General features: G+C 35.3%; 1 protein-coding gene across 2 annotated transcripts in view; it reads left to right on the plus strand.

Annotated features, from left to right (window-relative positions):
* The window catches only part of LOC108965735 (neuropeptides capa receptor), a 53,128-nt gene extending 31,746 nt beyond the window's left edge, over positions 1-21,382 (plus strand). The window contains exons 8-11 of one of the 2 annotated variants that reach the window (XM_018928325.1): positions 4,906-5,050; positions 7,836-8,025; positions 14,151-14,261; positions 20,423-20,566. In XM_018928325.1, coding sequence (XP_018783870.1) covers positions 4,906-5,050; positions 7,836-8,025; positions 14,151-14,261; positions 20,423-20,566 — 590 coding nt within the window. Of the gene's footprint in view, positions 1-4,905; positions 5,051-7,835; positions 8,026-14,150; positions 14,262-20,422 lie in introns of both variants that reach the window. The other variant, XM_018928326.1, reaches the window with a different exon arrangement.
* Positions 21,383-21,708: the final 326 nt, after the last annotated feature.

Consider the following 21,708-nt stretch of genomic DNA (forward strand, 5'->3'; position numbering starts at 1 on the left):
GACTAAACGCCGGGCAATATATTGGATAGTTGGCCATTATATTCGTCTTGAATTTTATGTAGAATGTCAGTGGAACTCTTGTTTTGGGTCTCCTCGAGGTATGGTAATGCAATGTGCAATATTAAAAGTGGTTTCTGTATATGCTTAAGCGCAATGAAAACAATTTCTTTGGAGCATTTGACTGACGAAGATCAAAAACGTAACTACGTAGGGCGGGTGTACAGCAGCTCATTAAAAAACTTGAATAATATATTTTAAACCGCAWCTTTGTAGGACACCCTTATCAGAAACCAATAATATTATTAATAAAAATTAACACCTTGAGGAATTTTAATTCTTTAAACAACTGTTTCCAATTAGTTCTCGCACTTAATTCGCCTTCTATATTGAAACGCATTTATTATTTGGGGAACAAATAAAAGAACTTTAAATTGACAACTACAAAACCGGATGAATTTAGTAGTAAATAGAGTAACAYGAACAATTCAAGACTTTTAGAAWTATAAATAACGGTATTTTAAAAATTGTATCATTATACTCATCAGCCACCTACAAAAAAGAGAGCGTTTCTAATTAGCTGTCAACGGCTGTATGTGCAAATATTTGTATACAATTATGCAATGTTGAATCTTCTTAAAATTTTGTCATATATTAAAGTTTTTTAGATCTAAGCATGCAAAAGTTTTGAATATTCTTTTGTACTAAACGAAAGAAACCCCCCGCTGAGTGGATTTCTCAGCGAAGGCATCATCAATCACATTCAAAAATTCTAAAACACAAATTTTGAAATTCCTGCGCAAATACCAGCAACAGAACTAAATAATCCAATCAAATGTAATCCGAATTACTATTCATTTATGCACTCTAAGAAACTTATTTGCAAGCCTCTGGCATTGAAATACATACGAAGTTATTCCTGCATTCTAATTCTTCTCTCTTGTGCGATTACAATTCCTATTCGACGAAAACATGCTTTTGTAATATTTTTCTTCGAATRCCGCATACAAAGACGCATTGAATTATGCATGTGTGCGTACATGCGTAACTGCTTATGTTCGCAGCAATTTCTTTAATCTCAAATCAATTTACTYCGTCTGTCTATTTCACATTCAATATATGGATTTTCTCCTACAAATAGCCAGCTCAACAATATGTTTTGAAAGTGTCATTGAAGCGCTTTTTGTTTATCTACAAGCATTTGCTCATAAGCCGCACATTTGTTTGTGTAAATCGCCTGAATATAACACGGAGACAGACAAAATCATAAACCCTTCTCTGAAAGACATAATCATCAAACGWATTCTGTGAGAATAAACGAAATCGCTGCATACCATATAAAAATAAGGCCACCCTTGGAAGACTAAATTAAYGCMTTCAGTATAAAAATAACGAAAAATAAAAATGGTACGAATTCAATTTCGAATGATAATGAAGAAGCTTAATCGGTATATGAAAAATATGTTACAAAGCACCTTACACTTTGCTCACAATAATACATACACGAATTTTTGGTTCAATATCATTGTTTTTCACTTTTTAATTTGATGTGCTTTAAAAGTGTGGTTTTTAGTTTTTTAAGCTATATTTAACTCCAGATTTTTTATTTTGATGTGAGAAATATCAAGATAGTTAAAATATTAACTGTGTCAGCTTTAAAACTCTTAAAGCATTAGGCACATCTATAAAWGTCGTGTCTTCTTATTGACGCATATTTTGGTGAGTTCAACCGGGCGAAACTGTCGCCACAGTTGTGTGGCGCATATCATATTCTAGCTATTGAAATACCTGATGTCCTCGAACAGGTGGTAGCTGCATTATATCACCAAAGAATAAAACATTTATACCACCAAATCAAGCGCCCGGTCACTTCAGTTGGCGCAAACGAGAGTCGATCGTGCAAAGAAATTTCGTTTATAAACAGAAACTCAATCTTTTGCCATAACTGGCGTATTCCACTCAAATAGTTTAATTTAAACGAATTTCTCGATATGGAGAGGTCTCTTTTGCATTATTCAGTTTCCATGGCACTTCTTATGGGTAATATTTGTGCGCTGTAAGAAGGCGATCACAAGTTTATGCAGCTCACCAAGCAGGACATCAGAGAGTTGATATGAAAATCCATAAATTAACACATTAATTTCATTAATTACTTATGCCATTACTGAGGTTTTATTTAAAGTTTTTTGAGGTTTTGAAAGGATGGGATGTGTATCAACATGAATTTTGAGCTTTGCTGATTCTGCCCATATACTGTCGGAAAGGTCAGAGGAGTCTCACGGAGTGATTAGGGCTGCGGAAGTCGTGCAGTTCGCAGCATATGTATATCGTAGGTTGTGCCATTTAAGGAGCCGCAAAACCACCGAAAACTTCTCTCGATTAAGCAACGTTGTATGATGCTTGCATGTTTGTCGGTATGTCGGTTTTGTTAGGTGCTCTCTCCCTTGAACAGATTGTCAGGTCAAGAAGGCGCTTACGTATGTCACTGCTGCTGCAGTATGATTGGATTTCCGATTTTGATGTAGAGAGGATTGGGAGTAGTTAGCAAAACCGTTGATTAATAGCAACAATCGGGTGACATACGAGGACATTCGGAACGTCAGTGCCAGTGTTTTTTGCTCTGCATGGATTCTTTTGTGGTGTTTGTGTAGGGCACAGGTCGAGAATTGGGTGCAGAATGCTCGATGTACTCGATCATTAGGAATCTGGGTGTTATGAGAATTAGCTGAACTGATGGGCATTAGGGATGTTAGCATTGTTATCTTCACTAGGCGCAATGCGTTACAAGTAAGGTCGTTTGCGCGTGAATTGTTGAAAGCAATACAGAGGTTTTAGATGGACCTCGAACCCTACCAAGGAGGTTAGTGTGCACCGAAGACCCTATTACAGTTATTTAGCAGTGTATCAAAGATCCGAATGAATTTACCAATGCGCGCCACAATTTTTGCCCAAACACCATATGGAAGATTTATGGAAGAATCTTAGTTTTCAATAATGGGAACGAACGATTATTAAGTGTCTCGCAAGTATATTGAATTGGTCAAATGGCACCTTAAATTATTAAAATAAATTATCGTATTTGTAGTGATGATAGTCAAAGAGCTATTGTTCAGACGTCGTTTTATCCGCAATAAGGCATTACTGGATGTGCTCTAATAGGAGATAAAATTTGCATAATGCTACGGAGACAATAGTTACAAAAGCTGCAGTGGGAGCTATGAATCATGCACAAGTATTAATTACTATTTACATGTACGCATAAATTTACTACCAAACTTTTACTTTTTAAATATACTTAAGTGTGCCACTACAMTTACGTGAATTGAAATAACCCGGATAAGTCATAACAAAACTATAAACTCTACTAATTGCAAACAAGGTAGAGCGGAGCAGCTGTACTTAACGGGCAAACATTGTAGAAGCAGCAAGCTGCCACTTCAAGTTTCATCTTGAGAGTCACTCCGTTTCAAATAGTCAATAAATAAATTTCAACTATGGAAATCTCTTAGTAATTTAGCCAGTGTTAAGTTACGAAGCGAGCAATTTTGTTTGTGAAATTGAAATGACTAACACCCTTACAAAGTAACGTAGCAATCAGAGTTCTCATTACATAGTATTGTGCATGGATTGAAAGGAATACATGCGAAATTGCCTTTGTTGAGCTATATTYATAAGCGTWTTTTTTGTTGCGAAAGCACACGTGAGTTAGGCTTGCCGATAATATCACTGAATATTTCAAAAAAATATTACACCCAATAATGAATAGCTGGATAYAAGTGGAAGTGAAACATCTATGCCAAAAATATTTTCTCAAAATATACTTAGTGATTTAATATATGATCAATTTATGTAAGCTTTGGACGTATATTTTTTATTTACGTTTATAGAAAATTTTCCTTGCTTGGTATAAAAAAGTTAAATCGTACAATATTTGTTGTTCCTCAAATGTGACAAATATTATGACTGTTCCGGAAAGGGAAGCTACAAAAAGTTTAGTGTTGATAAGAATATTTTATTGCCCGGTAACCATAAATTGTGCAACATTTGCAGACAAATTCAACAAGCAAATACATATACCATAAGTACCAAGTGAGACTACGTCCACAATTATCAGCATAAATTTTCTAATAGTTTAGAAAAATGTAGTGAAGAACAGTKACAGCGGTCTAAAAGAAATGTAGGAGAGTTAAGAAGGTTGATAGGGTCATCCATTATGAACTGAGGATTGCAGCGCGACCTAAAGTCTACTGTGTCCTCTCCTAAATTACAACGACTCACTTAGCCCTAGCATATTGATAAATTCCAATATACAGCTAGGTGCTATTGAGGCGATATGATCCCTTTACAAATGTATCTTATGATGCGACTAATGAGTTGAAAGTATTTTATTACGAATTAGTACCMAATCCATAGCAAATTACAAAGTTTCAAGTCTGGTTTTAAACTCTGAAGTTGATTTAATTTCCAGCATTATGTACTCACTGAAGACACATATTCCATCCTTCACCTAACAATAGGCTTCATGTGCAGTTATAGCCCTGACTTGGAAGCGTAAATTTCGTTTACCTTTTWTGTGACTTTATGTGACTACAGAACATTTTCAATTTCTAGGCTACTTTCCAAATTTCATGTTTTGCTTCAGCGCACTAATCARAAACATGTTTAGGGGTTTGGTGCCAACATAAAATTATGAAACTAAATAAAAATTTCGATACATTTCTTACATGTCATTAAAATTTCTGGGACGAGATGAAACCATATTTTGTTTTTATATTATATGCATGTGAACGCAATAAATTCGAAGCAATAACAATATGCGCATACATATATGTRTGTATAGTATATATAAATAAATGCATGTGTAGTCCTTTAACAATATTGTCCTTTGTTCTCCACTGTCTCTTGCAGCCGCCGTTGTAGTGACCTTTTTCATTTGCTGGCTGCCATTCCACATGCAGCGCTTATGGTTCCTCTATGCCAAAGAACAAAACAATTTCGAAGAGATAAACGAGTGGATGTTCTCCATCGCCGGTTTCACGTACTATGTGTCGTGGTAAGTACACCGATAAATTTCCAAATTTTCAAATATTTTATTTTAGACTGACTTTTACTTATTTATGTGCACAAAAATCTGTATAGAGATGTATAAAATATACACATATATATATATGGTATATTGTGGTTCCATATGGATGTTTACCCTTCATTTTAAGTACTTCATCTCTGGTGAGCGGAGGGCAGCAGAAAGAGTGAATGTGTTTGCAAAATAGTTTTTGTCATGTTTGCTCTGATAAAACCGTTCAAGTCTCTTTAGCTGCAAAGAGAAACAATGTACTGCAGTAACAATTAGGAAGCAGATAAAAACAAAACTGTGTAAATAAGTTGTGGTAAATATTAGAGAAGCTTAGTTGTGGAAAGCCATTTCTACATCAGTTGGGACCCAGACAGCCATTTATCACAAACGCATATACAAACAGATGCTAATGGTTAAATTTGTTTGAAGATTAAAGAGTTTCTGTTAATACCGGCAAACAGTGATAAATGCCCACGGCAGATGCAGCTGTTGGGTTGTCGTAAATCATAAGACACCTGTATGTACTTARTCAAATCAGTAAAAGTAGCAAAATGCTTTTAATCTTCGTTTAATAACCTATATTAAGYTATKAAATATGTAAAAAATAGTATATATGGAACAAAGGTAGACAATATGTTAAGAGYAAAGGAGGAGAGAGTATAAGAGGACACATGACTTTGGGAGTAGAGAAGGAGGGCTTTGCACTAAAACTTGGTATTAAAAAATGTCAAGAAATACACATTGGRTRACAGCARCTTTTATATACCYTGAACAGGGTATATTAAGATTGTCACGAAGTTAATAACACACAGAAGGAAACGTCGGAGACACTATAAAGTATATATATATAAATGATCAGTATGTATGTTGAGCTGAGTCGATTTAGTCATGTCCGTCTGTCAGTCCGTATGTCTCTCTGTCTGTATATATAAGAATTATTCCCTCACTTTTTAAGATATCGTTTTGACATTTGGCAAACGTTATTTTCACTTCACGAAGCYGCTTATTTATCAGAACTGCCGATATGGGACAACTATAACATATAGCTGTCATACAAACTGAACGATTGGAATTAAGTTCTTGTATGAAAAACTTTCACATTTGACAATGTAGCTTCACAAAAGTTGGCACATATTATTTTCTAAAGCAAGAATGTAATCTCCGAAGAAATWATTCAGATCGGTTAACTATAGCATRTAACTGCCATACAAACTGAATGATCGGAATCAAAKGCTGGCATGGAAAACTTCCTCATTTGTAGATATATCTTCACGAAATTTGGTGTGAGTAATTGTTCATAGAAATAATGTAATAACGAAAGAAATTGTTGAGATCGGCTCAATATAGCCTATAGCTGGAATACAGACCGAACGATCGGAATCAAGGACTTGAATGGAAAACTTTCGCATTTGAAGTGGTATTTTCACGGAGTTTGACATGGATTACTACTTAAGGTAATAATATAATTTCTGAAAAAATTGTTCAGATCGGTTAACTATGGCATATAGCTTCCATCTAAACTGGACACATAGTTACTACAAAAAAGTCAGAAGTCTTGACACTCTACCCAATTTTCAACGGTTTCAAGCATCAATCGGCCGATTCTGCCGCAATTTCACGTACGATCGCAGAAATCATATTCTTGACGTAACCCTACAGGAAAAATTGGCTTATRGCGCCGTCATGATGGATCCAAATATTGTGCAAGTCCATATTATCCAATTCGGGCCAAAAAATATTCAGTTATAATTATGCGGTAGTTTCCCATTCACCGTAACATGATGGTCTTGATCAGTACCAACCAATCACGCCGCTGKSCTATAAACYGCACCAARCCATAATTTTTTTAGAAGTACGTATAGATTGCTGYCTGACCAATAACGCATATTTTGCTTAATGGCGAAGCTATTCAGGCAGAAATGAGCCTCATCGCTAAAAATGGTTTTCCGATGAAAATCCGGATAATTTTTAAGTTGTTGCCCAGCCCCATTCTCGGACATACGACGACTCTGAGGATCAAGTGGTTTTAGTTCTTGCGTCAATTTGTTCTTATAAGTAGTTGTAGGCCAAGATCTTTTCGCAAAATTCGCCACAATAACATCACAGAGATGCYCAACATTTGATAGCGACATGTGAGGTACTCATTTGGGTCTTCCTCAATTAATGCGCACGGGAACATTTTGTACGGTACCTGTGGATTCAAATTTTACCACTAGATGCTCAATTGTTGATCTAACAGAACGATTATAACTACCATAACATATTGGACGTAGCGCTCTTAAAAATGAGACCACTGCCTACCAATATCGATAGTTAGTTTTAAATATTTTTTCGCTCTTTGTTGGATCGTATATTTCCATGATAAAGTGGCAAACCATACTGAAGAAAAATKACAAATGTGCGGGAAAAAACAAGACGACGTTTCTATCGGTCTTCTTTTATAGCTTCCTATTCAAACGTTAACCGTAAAACGTAACATCCCGTTACGATATCACCACTTCCGTCCATAGTGACTGATTACGATTAGATTGTTGTAAATAATGTTGTGTATTTTTACATATTACATATAGCTTGCGGGCATCCGAAGTTACCTTTTTCTTTACAGTTTTTAGTATGTATGTTAATATCTTAAATAATTATTTTCAAACAAATTAATGTACACTTAAACGTTCCTTTTCCTCGTTTCTTCTTCTCTTCTCTTTTCTTTCTCTCTTCTACTCTTATTAAATACAAAAAATATCATTGTACAAATCGACGACTACAGCACGATCAATCCGATTTTGTATAATGTGATGTCGCATCGGTACCGTGTTGCCTTCAAGGATATACTGTGGGGCAAGCGGCGCAGCGTGTACTACAACAATGGCTTTGCTAGAGATCAGTCCAGCTTTCGAGAGACGATCGCTTCCAGCTTGGGTGGCGGCAATAACAGCACGTACGATCGCGTACATTCGGTAAGTGAAGTCCATTAAAATAAATAATAATAACATCTCTCCCAGTAACTCGATATATTTAAAGTCATACATACTTATATGCCAGTTCTAAGCACTTTCTGTCTGCAACTAAGTCGGTGCAGTTAAATGCAAATGATTCGTACAACAGCAACCCAAACGAACGCAAGCTGCAAGCTCGTAATTAACTAATAATTTCCCAAGCGGCTTAACTCCTACCCTTATTAGCTGCTTAGTAATATTTTAATAATAAAGCCACTGGCGCAGCAGAAAATTAGTTATTATGTGGTTATATAGATATATGTAAATGTGAGTAAAAATAAGAGCATCTAAGCCAACTAGACGAAAATTTAATTGTATCAAGTAGCTCGGTGCATATGGTTGGAAAGCGTTGGTAATTATATTTTGCAAGTTATGTTAATGAGATGTACGACTATGGCAACAGCGGTGATTTTAATATGCACAATTATAACATTTACTTTGCTTACACCGAAACCCAGTAGTATGTTCTACTTAAAGTAATTATGTCTGTTAATRTGTTTTGAAACGAGAGTGTCTTATTGTCCTATGAAATAATTGMTATCGTTTTTATTTAAAATCACTATTCGATACGGATACCAAATCAATGAATTGTAATAAATTTTACAGCCAGAGCCGAAAACATTCCGACGACTTGAAATARTTAGAAGGTTATCTACTATTTGAAAAAGAAAAAAATRAATAATAATCTAATAAAGATATCACACTGGTTTTKGACAACATTAGATATTGTAACAGGTTGCCACCTGTTTTATATTTTGTGGTCAAAAGCAATGTTAACATCAACTTATTGTTGTAGTATACYTATTACCTATTATGGAACATTAAGAGAAGCCGCAATAACAGGTCAATATAAAAGTCCACGGCCTGACACCTAGATGGCGGCCACTAAAAATAACTCAATATGTTTTTTAGTCAGTCAAACATTTAAAAGGCGCGTGTATAAGTTTGGCAGTKGTCGGTGAAAGCAGTGGACCTCCAAAAAATTTTGTTACCGCGGAAAATATAAAAAAAGTCTACAAAATATATTGTTGATGATCTCAAAGGGAAATTGTTCGATATATAATATCAACTAAGCGTGTACATCAAATCATTCTCGAATATTTGGGTAWGARAAGGCTAAGTGGGTGCCACGTRAGACCACTTYTAACCCAACACAAYGACAAGTCGACGATTCGGTGGAGTGTTTGKAGATGTTTCAGCGTAATAAACGCGATTTTTTGCGACGATATATGGCAATGGAGGAAACATGGCTCGATCACTCACTCCGAAATCCAATTAACAATCAGTAGGCTGCACAAGATGAACCAGTTTCAAAACGTGAAAAAGCGCAACAGTCAGCTAATTTAAGGTACCTTAAGGTACCAACCAGAGATATTTGCAAAGTACAGTAAAGCATGGTGGGGGTAATATAATAGTGTGAGGATGCTTTTCTGGTCAAAGAATAGGACCTATTTACAAAATAGCAGGAGACATGAATAGGCTCCAATATAAAAATATGTTAATGTTACCCCACACTATTCAAAAAAATGCCGCCAGATTGKCAGTTTCAACATAACAATGACCCCAAACACACTTCTAAAATTGTGACGGTTTGCTTTCGGAAAAACAAGTTTATGTTATAAGATGGTCCGTCCCGTCTACTTACATAAACCCGAATAAAAACTTATAGGAAACTATCAACAGGCAGATTAACAAGGAGTTCCACGGTAATAAAAACAAGCTACTTCATGCCTTGAAACGAGCCTGGTATGGTATAAATTACACACATAGTTATTAGTATTTCAACTAAATATATTTAATTCGTTGGCAGGATAATTCCTTACGGGATCATCTACGTGTTTTAGCTAAAACCTTAACTTTAGAACATGGATGAAAGAAAAAAACTGAAAATTGAATTTTTAGCAGAYATTTTTACAAAAAATATTAAAATTTCAGTGCAAATTTCGGACATTTCTTTTGTCAATAGTTGTAATCGAATCGTTCAAGTCTTTAAGAATYGTATCTCAAAGRCCTGTGTAAARTTTCGTGAAAATYGGTTTAGTAGTTCTCGAGAAATCGARAAAACGGCGCACGTAGCCTAASTAGYCACGTGCGTACAAGTTCTTAARGCTATGTTTCYGAAACTATTACTCGAATCAACTTGTAAATTTAAGACAATATTKTAGGGGTGTTGTAAACTTTAATAAGATTATGAAAAAAATCGATTTTTTAAAGCCAGTAAACCCATATAACCCCTAAATATCGATATTTCTTTTGGCGAAAAAAATATTCTTCTAATGTAAAATGCTATGACGAAATATGTATGTATGAGATTCTAGTTAGTCCTATGTCTGACATTGTATATGTAACCTTCTTTGTAACTCGATTAATTTCACGTGCTACATACAACCGTTAAGTGAACAAAGCTCTTATACTCTGTAGCAACATGTTGCAAGAGTATAAAAAAAAAGTTTCGCTTTTGTTCCCTTAACTTAWATTTAATAAAAAAGTGTGAAGTTTTTTTTAACTTCGCTTGATTACTTTTTAATTTTTTCTAAGAATTTCTAAAACATTTATATACATAAATACATACATGTTATAAATGCGAAACATTTCTTCTTAAACCTTACCCTTGAAACTCTTTGCAATGAGACTAAAAAGTTTGTAAAACTGTACAAATTGTGAATATCTACATTCATACACCGATTGAAGTATTTTTTTTGTTTTTTGTTTGTGTCTAAGCACAACACGAGCTCTTTGAATTCCCAACCCTTATCAATTTTATTTTTGTTTCTAAAAGTTTTTAAAACGGCGCGCCCATAATGCCTATCCAACTAAACACGAACTTTTYCTACAAGCGCGAAGTGAAATGAAGCGTTGTATTGAGCGTTTGAAAAGAATAAAAAGGAATTTTAACTTGCGGCGATTTTTTTTCATAGAGTCTTTTTAATTTGTACCGCAAAGGGAGGTCTGTTTAATACTGATGCAAAAGGTCCGAAACGAGATGGTTACCGATCCCGATTTTCACAAGAAATTTTATTCAGCGATGAAGCGAAATTGATTGGTTGGTTATGTTAATAAACATTTTATCGCATTTTGGTTGATAATAATCCACGAGCACACGCTTATCTAGTAATCCCAACACGCTTGGCGCCTTGGCAGAGAATCTTCAGCGCGCCAAGCTGACACACGGTCTCAATTGCTGCAAAAATCAGCAGTATAGTGGCAAAGCCGGGATTGACAGACACTATCGGTTTTGCTGTGTGTTTGGTGGGATTGGAAGGAAAKCATCCACTATGAGCTGCTCYCATATGGCCAGACGCTTAMTTCTACCATCTGCTGCGAACAACTGGACCGTTTGAAGCAGGCGATCGACCAGAGGCGTTCAGAATTTGCCAAACAGGAAGGGTGTAGTGTTCCACCAGGACAACGCCAGACCACACACTTCTTTCATGACTCGTCAGAAGCTACGGGAGCTCGGATGGAGGTTTTATCGCATTCACTTTATTGCCCGGAGATGGCACCAAGTGATTACCGCCTGTTCCTCTTCATGGCGAACGCCCTTGTTGGTGTARAGTTGAACTCAAAAAAATGCTTGTGAAAAGTGACTGTCCGAGTTCTTCGCAAATAAGGAGGGGCTTCTACGAAGGGGGTATTATAAAATTGACATCTAGATGAAAACAGATTATTGAAGGAAACGGCGCATATTTGAACTAAATCCGATCACTTAAACACTTTTTATAAAGCATTGAATAAATAGCAAAAAAGTTGAAGGAAGATATTTGACAACCTTATATAAAAATAAGTTGAGTTTTTGTCTGTTCGTTATAGCTGACGTTGAAGGTAATCCAATGAGGATGATTTGTAAAAAAAAAATCAGAAAATATTAACTTCTAACCGACTGACGAGCGTAAATTCATAAAAAACTGCATTACTTACTTATAACAGAGAATGTTAAATTTAGACAGATAATGTTATTTAACATTTAGCTTAGCTGCAACACACTGATAAGAGCGGGAGTTATAGCGTGAATAATAACAAAAACAACAGGTTTTGGATGCCCAAGGGCACTGGCAAGACGTTTCTTGCTAATTTAATACTTGCTAAAATAGGACAATCAGAGAAAATAGCGATAGCAGTTGCTGCAACTCTTTTAACGGATGGAAAAACTGCTCATTCATCTTTTAAACTTCCATTATCCATAAATATTGGCCAACAAGCAATATGTTCTATCTGCAAAATTGGGCCTTTTGATTAACTATTGCAAGACGCCTCATTGATTATGTGGAATGAATGCACCGTGAGCCAAAAAGGACATATAAAGGCCGTGGACAGCACATTAAAAGACCTTAGAAACTCCTTTGCTTGAGATTTCCGACAGACTCTTCCTGTGATTAACAAAGGTACTTGAATTGAAAAGTTGCCGAAGAAATAAAAAAATAAAAATGGATAGAGACTGTGACTAATTTCGAGCACGTAATATATGATCCCCAGGAGTTTTCAAATTCATTAAACCCTTCTGAACTGTCACCGCATGAATTGGCTTTACAAATTGAAATTTCAATTATACTTTTGAGAAATTTAAGTCCTTCAGGCACATTTCACTGGACGAGGCTGCTTATTAAAGAATTTAAGGACAATTTAACTGTAGCAACCATTATCATTGGCTAATCAACTAGCTCATATACCGAGGATAYCGATAATCCCAAGTGCAGTCCCATTCAAATGGCTTCAATTTCCGGTGAAAACATCTTTCGCCAGACTTTCGAAATAGTAGAGATCGAAAAGAATTTTTAACTGCATGTATATTGGTCTAACGCAGGACGGAGGTCCGGAAAAATATTTATATTGCTGCCATAAAATAAATTACCAACAAATATCGTTTACAGGGAAGCTCTTATTCAATAAATTGTTTTGCAGGAGCAGAGAAAGTAAAATTTCGGTATATATTTTCACAAAAATTAAAAATAAATTATGATAATATGAAAAAATATACTTTCATGTTCGAATTTCTTTCATTTAACTAATTTTTAAGAAAAAAAATTWTAACTTTTGACATGATTGTTTAATACCAGTGTGCAGCCGGGGTGGGCTGTTGGTATTTATGATGAAACTAAGTTCTTAGTCATTACATCAAACCGTATGCATTTTACTTCTTCTAAAAAGAACACCCTTCAACACCCTCCCCAGAACAAAATCTTCATTTACAATTATTTAATATTCTAACTATTGCTATTGTTATTGTTTGTATTAAAGTTTGCGAAATCAAAAAMGAGAATTCGCAAAATATTTTTGAAAATCTCGAATGTTGTGGTGAATTCAGTGATCTAAGCACTTTCTTCTCCACTTTAAGGTTCTCGTTAGACTGAAGTTAAAGCATCTCCATATTCATATATTCCCCGAACTGGGCGAAGTARACTCTCGCGACCGTTGTCGTGAGGACGAGTCAAAAAGCCAGCCTAACATATTTAGCTTCTACATAACTATTAATCCAAAATAAGGATTTCCATAACTTTTCAAAACATTTGAAATTGTTAACACAAGTAATCGCTCAGTATTCATATAGAAAATGATCGCCTCTAACTTATCTTTGCTTTTATTATTTATTTAAAATCTTATCTTCTCTCATAGTATGGTAGTCCACAGTTCTTGGTCATTACATCAAACTAACATTACATTAACTAAAGTATTGAGCTCTTTGTTTTCTCGCGTCTTTTACTATTCATATTCTAGACAATTCCTTTATCGAAGGATTGGGTTTTGCGGAAAAATACTTAGCTCTCCTAGTGTCTAAATGTTAAATCTATGCGATCTAATCAACTGTCAAAGCTGGGTTGGTGATTTATGGTGTCAATTTCCATTGATAAGAAAACTGTACATCATCTTCTTCATCTCTAGTTTTACAATGTGAAATTTATTTGATACAATAGCTTAGCTCAAAGCAAATTTTGGTCATTTATCTTATTCTAAAAGCAAAAATCTTACACTTTAAAGSCCTTTTATTTCGTTTAAGCTTAACAAATTTATTCGTAATAAGAAGATTCGCCTCCGATTTTTATTTCTATTTCTTAAAAATCATAATTTTCTACCATTCTTCTGCATTTTAGGTAAGAGTGCGTTCAATGCGGCACGCCAATAACTATAGAGATCGCAACTCTATCAAGACAAAAAATGTGCTATGGACAAAAGATATAGACTACACCGTGCCGCTTAAAAAGGTAAGGTCACAAATACAATTTAAAAAAAAAAAAAAACAAAGATAACACGTTAACTTCGGTTGCATCGAAGCTATAATGTCCAGAACAGGTGCTATTCTTATAGCAACTAKGTATAACTTTAACTGGAGACATAACTGACCAACGGTTTGCATTCGCCAGAAGACATTTTATTTAGTTAAGATATAAGAACCGATGAAAATTCTTATAACTTTGGTGTAGCGAATATTTAGCTCTCACCTAGTGACGGCTAAATCATAAAAGCCTCTGATTATCGAGTGGTCTTCACAAACACCGCCTTTCAACCAGCCGGCGATTTATTTGCAWGATGGTGTGATACCTAGTGTATTATATTTGAAAGTTGCATATATTATACTCACAACTGTGATTACATACACTTCTCATGACATTACCATACATCGGCGCATACGTTTCCTACGGCATACCAAACACGCAAAAACACGACTGTATTAACTTGTACTTTGTCATTAAAATTCCATCGCTTCTCACAAGTGAGATCACAATAATCAGAGGTAGGAAAATCCAACACATTAATAGGGTGAGCCTGAAAACTAAAATAAAATTTCCTAAGACATATCGTTTATCTAAAATCTTCGAAGCAACATTAATGGAATTCGATTGCACCGAAGCTACTATAAATCTGTTCACAGTACAAAAAGTCTTTACAAGAACATGCTTTCAATCTCAACAATTTCTTCGGATAATAACAATAACCCAGGCCGAAATTGGTGGAGATATCTCGTCAAATGAAAACGTTTTCCATACAAAGCATATATTTGATCSTTTAGTTTGTATGAAAACTTTATTGCTATATCATACTTGTATAGTTGTCCGATAACGTCAGCGCCGACAAATTGCCAGTTTCTTGGAGGGAATTGCAAAMTTTCGGATGGATATCTTCAAAAATAGGAGACTAGTTACTAGGACACGCTGATCGTTATAATTTATATAAATTTTATAGGGTCTCCAACCCTCCTGCTAAGACTTATAAAACTGCGTGGCAAACCTAACCCATGTTTTGGGTATAAAACGGGTATTTTTACCTATAAATAAATAGATTAATGAAACAGTCTAGTTTTGCTTTCTTTTCTGGCTCACCCTAATGAATATGTATGAGTTATCGGTACTTTCAATACGCTTTTCTGATACGCTTTTCTCAGCAGACGGTTAAATACTCCTGATTCTTATACGAATTGCTCGAGTTGCTTCTCCTCAGTAATGGCTTGCAGCATCTATTGTGGCATGCCACGTGTTGATGACATTTCCATTTTTTGTTGTTTCTTGCAAACTACTTACACAAAGGCAAAATTTTTCCATGCCATTATTCATTTTTGCAGTGTCTCACTGTTTCCGGTAAGTGTTGAAGGAAATGGGAAATTGTTTGTTCGTGTTGTTGTGGCCCTGCTGTTTTAAAGAATTCCAACTTGTAATTTGAATTTATTTGCCTTGGCCATGTATTCTCGGCTTTCTCGCCTTACAATGTGTAGCTCCTGTCGATGTGCTTCGGTGCATATTTAAATATAGTTCCAGACTGAAGACTGAAATGTCTGATTCTGAAGAAAAATAATGTTTATACGCATTATAATTTACTGCCAATATTCTAATTTTGTGTTTCCAAGGGGGAAGTCTTCTGCTTTTGCAGAGATATGTAAATATTGTTACTTTTACTTTCACCGAAAAATGTGTTGAATATAGAGCACTCGTTCAAAATATCACCAAAAACTCAAAATTGAGTTTTTATTGTATTTTTTTATATTAGATGTAGAATAGCTTCCACTATCAGACATAACCGATATACTATATAACCATTTTATAACCAAAACTCAAAATTTTAAATCAATCTGAGTGGTTTTTATMGTATCGTTTTTCCTTCGTCTGGCCAACTTATGAAAAGTGATGTTACCTTTTTTTTCTATTTTAGGTGATGATGTACATTTTACTGTAAAATTTCCCTTTTATACTCTAAAGCGTATTTCATCTACCCGCTCGATCCCTTCATTTATCTGCACCTGTATCTACTATTTATCGAAATTTATTACATGAGACTTCATATTCTACAGTTCGGTCTTACACCAATCGACTCAACTGTTTACCATGAAGTATTACGTCTAAGAAAAAGTACTTCATTATTTTTCCAATAGCTAGCTTTAGTAGTCTGCATCTCCCGTTATGTAGGTGCGATCGTATTAAGCGGTACGCTGTTAGAAAGCTAAGATTTCGTGCTAAAAAGCTTCTCACAGAATTATGTGATCACTTGGCTCAGTATTGCTTGAATACCCGTCAAAGATGGAGACCAGCAAAGAGAAAATATCCGACTCATTTTGCAGTTTTTCTTCGGTAAGGTAAGGAGAAAACAAAAAACCAGCGCCTAAAAATGTGACTAGCCTTTAGGGTCCTTTTCTCTTGGTTTGGCTTTGTCGAATCTTTTCGCAAAGAAGCTTAGAAAAGCTTATGACGAAAATAATGGCGAAATAAGGAAATCATCTAGTCTACTGATTAATATAAAGCTTAGAACCATATAAATTAGGCTGGATATAATAAGAAGCTCAATGTATGTATGCCGCATGAGTTAATGCAAAAAAACTCATGGTGCTAATTGCGTATCACAGCTGAAGCGCAATATATTGGATGTGTTTCTGAAATGGACGGTTACTAGCAAAGTAAAGGTCGTCACTTAGGTCAAGCAGAAATGGCCTTTTTTTTTTGTTATTTCGTGGAATTAACAGAAAATAATCTAGTAAACTCTTCTGGACCTGTACTGTGAACAATTGAACCATTTGAAGTAAGCAATCACCCAAAAGTGACCTTTAGCCGATAGAAAAGTATTGTGTTCCTTCAGGACAATGCCACCTTATAGTTTTCACCTGGCTTTAAGGGATTTCTACCCTCTTCCTTACTTCTGAGCATGGCGAATATTTTTACTAGGGATAAATGCATCTCAAGAGAAGCGTGTGAAATTCGTTTGCTACAGTTTTTGTCAATAGRGACTACAATTGCTATGGAGCTGGTATTATGAAATGACCTTGGAAATGCCAACAATTTATCGAACAGTGCATTTTCACATAAATCGGATAGTTCTAACTTTGCTTAATAAAACCTTCARACCTAAATCASATTTTYCACTAAAAAAAATTGAGAAATTTGTTGTGTTAATTTATTTCATTTTTAAACTTAAATAACTTTTCATCCTTCGTCGAAGTCCAAGTTTGCAGGGAGGCTTCCTTTCACTTCGTGAAAACCCCTGCCACGAGGTCTCCTGCACGACTAGCAACTGGCGCTCCTTAATTCACTCGCTATAACAAATTCAAGAAAGCTTTCTTCAGAAGAATTTTTAATTTTTTTTTTTTTTTTTTCAGCGAAGTCATAAAGTATGTAGACCAGTAAGAACCAAAATCCCTACCATAACATATTTGCAGTCAAGGAAAAAGCCATAGCTTTGTTGGCATAACCTAAAAAGTTTTAGAAACACAACTCACTTAGCACTTTCTTTGAATTGTACTYATATTTCTATGAACGACCATTCATAACAGCGCATTAGAAATTTTAACATAACTGGTTCCTTCAAAAGTAGCTACTTAAGTTTGGCTGCCAAACAAGAACCATTTAAAACTTGACAAACAGAAATCACAAAAAGTTAGCCATTTGTTGCACGTATTTATATGTAGTTAATTGTACTCTTCCCCTGGAGCATAATCCATAATCTTACTCAATATGCTGTCCTTAGAAGTGTACTCAAAAGACAAAATTGCAAAATTAACCATTCAAATGGAAAAGGAAGAACTAAATTTAAAGCAAATATTGCAAAGGGTAACATAAGAACAGGCTTGTTCCGAAGTAATCCATAACCATAAGGTACATTTAAACTAAATGACTAAAATTTAGTATTTCAGGAAGAATTGTGGGCATAAAAATAGGCTTTTTCACTAACCAGCAAAGCATGGTGAATATCTGGTCGGCTGTTGATTTGCCAGGTCTAAAGCTACACTGATAGGGTCCAATCGGTTTGTTGACGATGTTGAGTAATCTTATCTTACGGTAGTTGGCACAGATTGTGTGGTCTACCTTTTTGTGGATTAAGCAGGGCACACTTAAATTCCAATCGTTGGGCATGCCTTCGTCCGACCTTATTTTACAAAGAAGCTACCGCCGTATTTGAATAGCTGGGCCGGCAATCCACGGGCTCCCGCTGCTTTGTTGTTCTTCAGACGGGCAATTGCTATTCGAACWTCTGCATGGTCGGGCAATGGAACATCTGCTTCATCGTCATCGATTGGGGAATCGGTTGCACCTCCTGCCGTTATGCTATCACTGTCATATAACAGGCTGGAGAAGAGTTCCGACCATAATTTTAGTATGCTTTTGGCATCGGTTACCAGATCACMTCTGGGGGTTCTACAAGAGTATGCTCCGGTCTTGAAACCTTCTGTTAAGTTCCGAATCTTTTCGTAGAATCTTCGAGCATTACCCCTGTCGACCAGCTTATCAAGCTCTTCATGCTCAAGCATTTCGGTCTCTCTCTGTCAAACTGTCTCACTTCCCCATTCAACTCTCGGTATCTATCCCATCCCGTACGTGTTGTGGTCGATCGTAACGTTGCGAGGTAGGCAATCTGTTTTCTCTCCGCTGCGACACGGCACTTCTCATCGTACCGGTAGTTCTTTTGCATTGCCCGAAAACTAATTGTTTCATCTGCAGCTGTACGTAAGRAGTTTGGGTACCTACCTTAAAATTCGACCTTCAGAGAATTGGAAAAGTACATTCCGTGGATGAGAGCTAATTTAAAACCCAACATTGATGGTGCGTACCAAACCATTTATTAAATTAGGGTGAACTTATCAGCATTTATCAAAATTGGGCTATATTTTATTTTATATGGAAGATAGGTAAATTTTTTTTTTTTTTTTTTTTTTTTTTTTTTTTTTTTTTTTTTTTTTTTTTTTTTTTTTTTTTTTTTTTTTTTTACGTTGGTAACACTCTCCTTAATTATGATGCCAAAACTAAGCACGATCTGTCAATCAGTGTGTTTACAGCAACTGTTTATGTCAGTCGATCTCAGTGGTGTGTATTTGCTCTAAGTTTTGGTCAAACAATCAACTAATATCATTGAGCAAGCTCTGAATTTTACCTTCTCCACACTGAGATATCTACTTTGAGGAACACGCTTCCACTCAATTGAAGACATCRAAACAAATTCGACGTGAGAGCTGAAGGCCATCCCGGAAAGTGCTTATAAAAAATGTTTAACGATTGGAAGAAGCATTGGTACATGCGCATCGTTTCAAATGGATATTACTTACTTTGAAGGCAATTAATTAATTTGAATGTTGATTGAAAAATTTTCGTTTTATTTATAAATTCCCAATACTTTCTTGACAAAGTGTATGATGTTAATAAGTTGATCTGTTCATGAGCTGTTATGTAATTGAGCGTTTAATTTTGGGCGCCAACAGATCAAAAGGTAGTCAGGTTWCTCGTTTTAACAATTTTAGCACTATTGTTTTATTAACAATTGAAAACGTGATATAAACACTGAATCAAGGATTTCAATAATCCTTTTCTCATTATTCGTTTACATTCATTACAATAAAATATAATATTACAAACAGCAAATTAGCTGCAACTCAACTCGCGCCCTCTAGCTACCGGCCTGTAATTTCATTAATTAATTTCAACTGCTTTCGCATATAACTCAGGGCAGCAACGAACAGTTTATTTACTTAAAATTTGGGTCGCTAACTTCATTGGTATTTACATCAGCGCTGCAAGACTATGATAGCGAAATTCTTCTTGTGTCATGTTTCTTTAATAAAATTTGCAAAACAAACTTTTCACTTCACAACTTTGGCTGCTGGAATGCAGTGTAGCAAGSCAAGAGAAGGCAAGAATGAGTCTAAATGAAGGAAATAAGTTATTTCTCACGCAAATGTTCGATGAGCTGTCGCTTATTTGCATTATCCATTTGTATAATACTTATTCACATAATGTGTCTGCATAGCCAACAGAAGGATTTCATTTCGTAATTTCGCCTCCGCAACAGCAACAAAAGCAATTTGTTTGCAGTTACGAGTGTTCGAAGCATTTTCTTCGCCTTTCTATCTTGCTGCTTTTCAATAACTTTTCTATATTTTTGTTTACCATTGTAGGACACGCTGGACAGCAAACTAAAGTATAGCACAAACGTTGTAGTTGTTGTGGACAATGGCGGCATCAATGGACGACCCAAAGTATTTACAGAAACCGATGCGGAGGCAACACTGATGAGCAAAGATAACGAGACTTGTATATAAAGAAAGCTGGCGGATGCAACAAGAAGGCAGCTAACAGAAAATAAGTGATCGAGTGGTTTGAGTGCGTTTGCGGCACAGCGAATTTAAGCCAAAAACAAATGCACTCTCACGAACCAATGCTTTGGCGCTGTGAATGAGCATTAAAAACTAAGTCAATATGTGTGCGTATGTATGCATATATATTTTGTATATATCACATTTGTTATTATGCTAAAAGGAATAACAGTTGTTCCACTTATTTATGAGTTACAATTAGTTAGTTTACGCAACGAGTACAGGGTGTAAACAAACACTAGAAAGATCTGTGTCTATATGTAAGAAATTTGATAATTGTTACTGTCAGTGTGTATTGGCAAACGAATTTCAGAGCCGAGGCGAGTATGCAATAAGTTTGTTCGTTCATAAGTTAGTAAATAGTTTATGCAACTTTTGCGGTGCCAACAAACTCACATCCCGCGTGTGGTTACACAGAGTGCAATGTCATTCATAAAATAAAATCTATAAATTTGCGTTTGTAAAGAATTTGAATTTTTTTGAGCTACGACCTAATTTTCTTTTGACGATTGTCGAGCTTTAAACAAAAATATTTGAGCTTACCGCTTTTACGTTTAATAAAATATTGTGCAATATTTAAGCACAAAGGTTACTACAAAAGAACATTCCCAAGTCATGTGAGAGTTTATTAYGAAATATGTACTCTTGATAAATAGAAGTAAACGCGAATGTTTATAGATAATTATGATTTGTTAACTGACATGCACTGCAACCTGAAATCTCATGTTTAAGGACTCACCAAGAAACTCTTATTTTTGCTTTAATGACAGTGTTGTGTTTATAATATTAATTATAATAGTATTAATACATTGTAGTATCCTATCTCCTGAATAGGAACAAGCATAACTATAAAATTTATAATAACTTCAAATTCTGTAATATCTATCTTTAAAATGTTAATAACGGTAAATTTTTTGCAAATTATTCGTGCGGGTTTTTTCAAGCTTTAAAGGTTCGTGTATGAACATGATTAAATTTTAATTTCGGTTCCACCCAAGCTGTAATACCGTTAACAAAAAAAAAACACTCCACCACCAGCATGATTTTCGAAAAGTACACCACAACACTTAGCGTCATAAATGCGCTGA

The sequence above is a fragment of the Bactrocera latifrons genome, unplaced genomic scaffold, assembly GCF_001853355.1.
Source record: "Bactrocera latifrons isolate USDA-ARS-PBARC rearing strain unplaced genomic scaffold, ASM185335v1 scaffold_147, whole genome shotgun sequence".
Taxonomy (NCBI): domain Eukaryota; kingdom Metazoa; phylum Arthropoda; class Insecta; order Diptera; family Tephritidae; genus Bactrocera; species Bactrocera latifrons.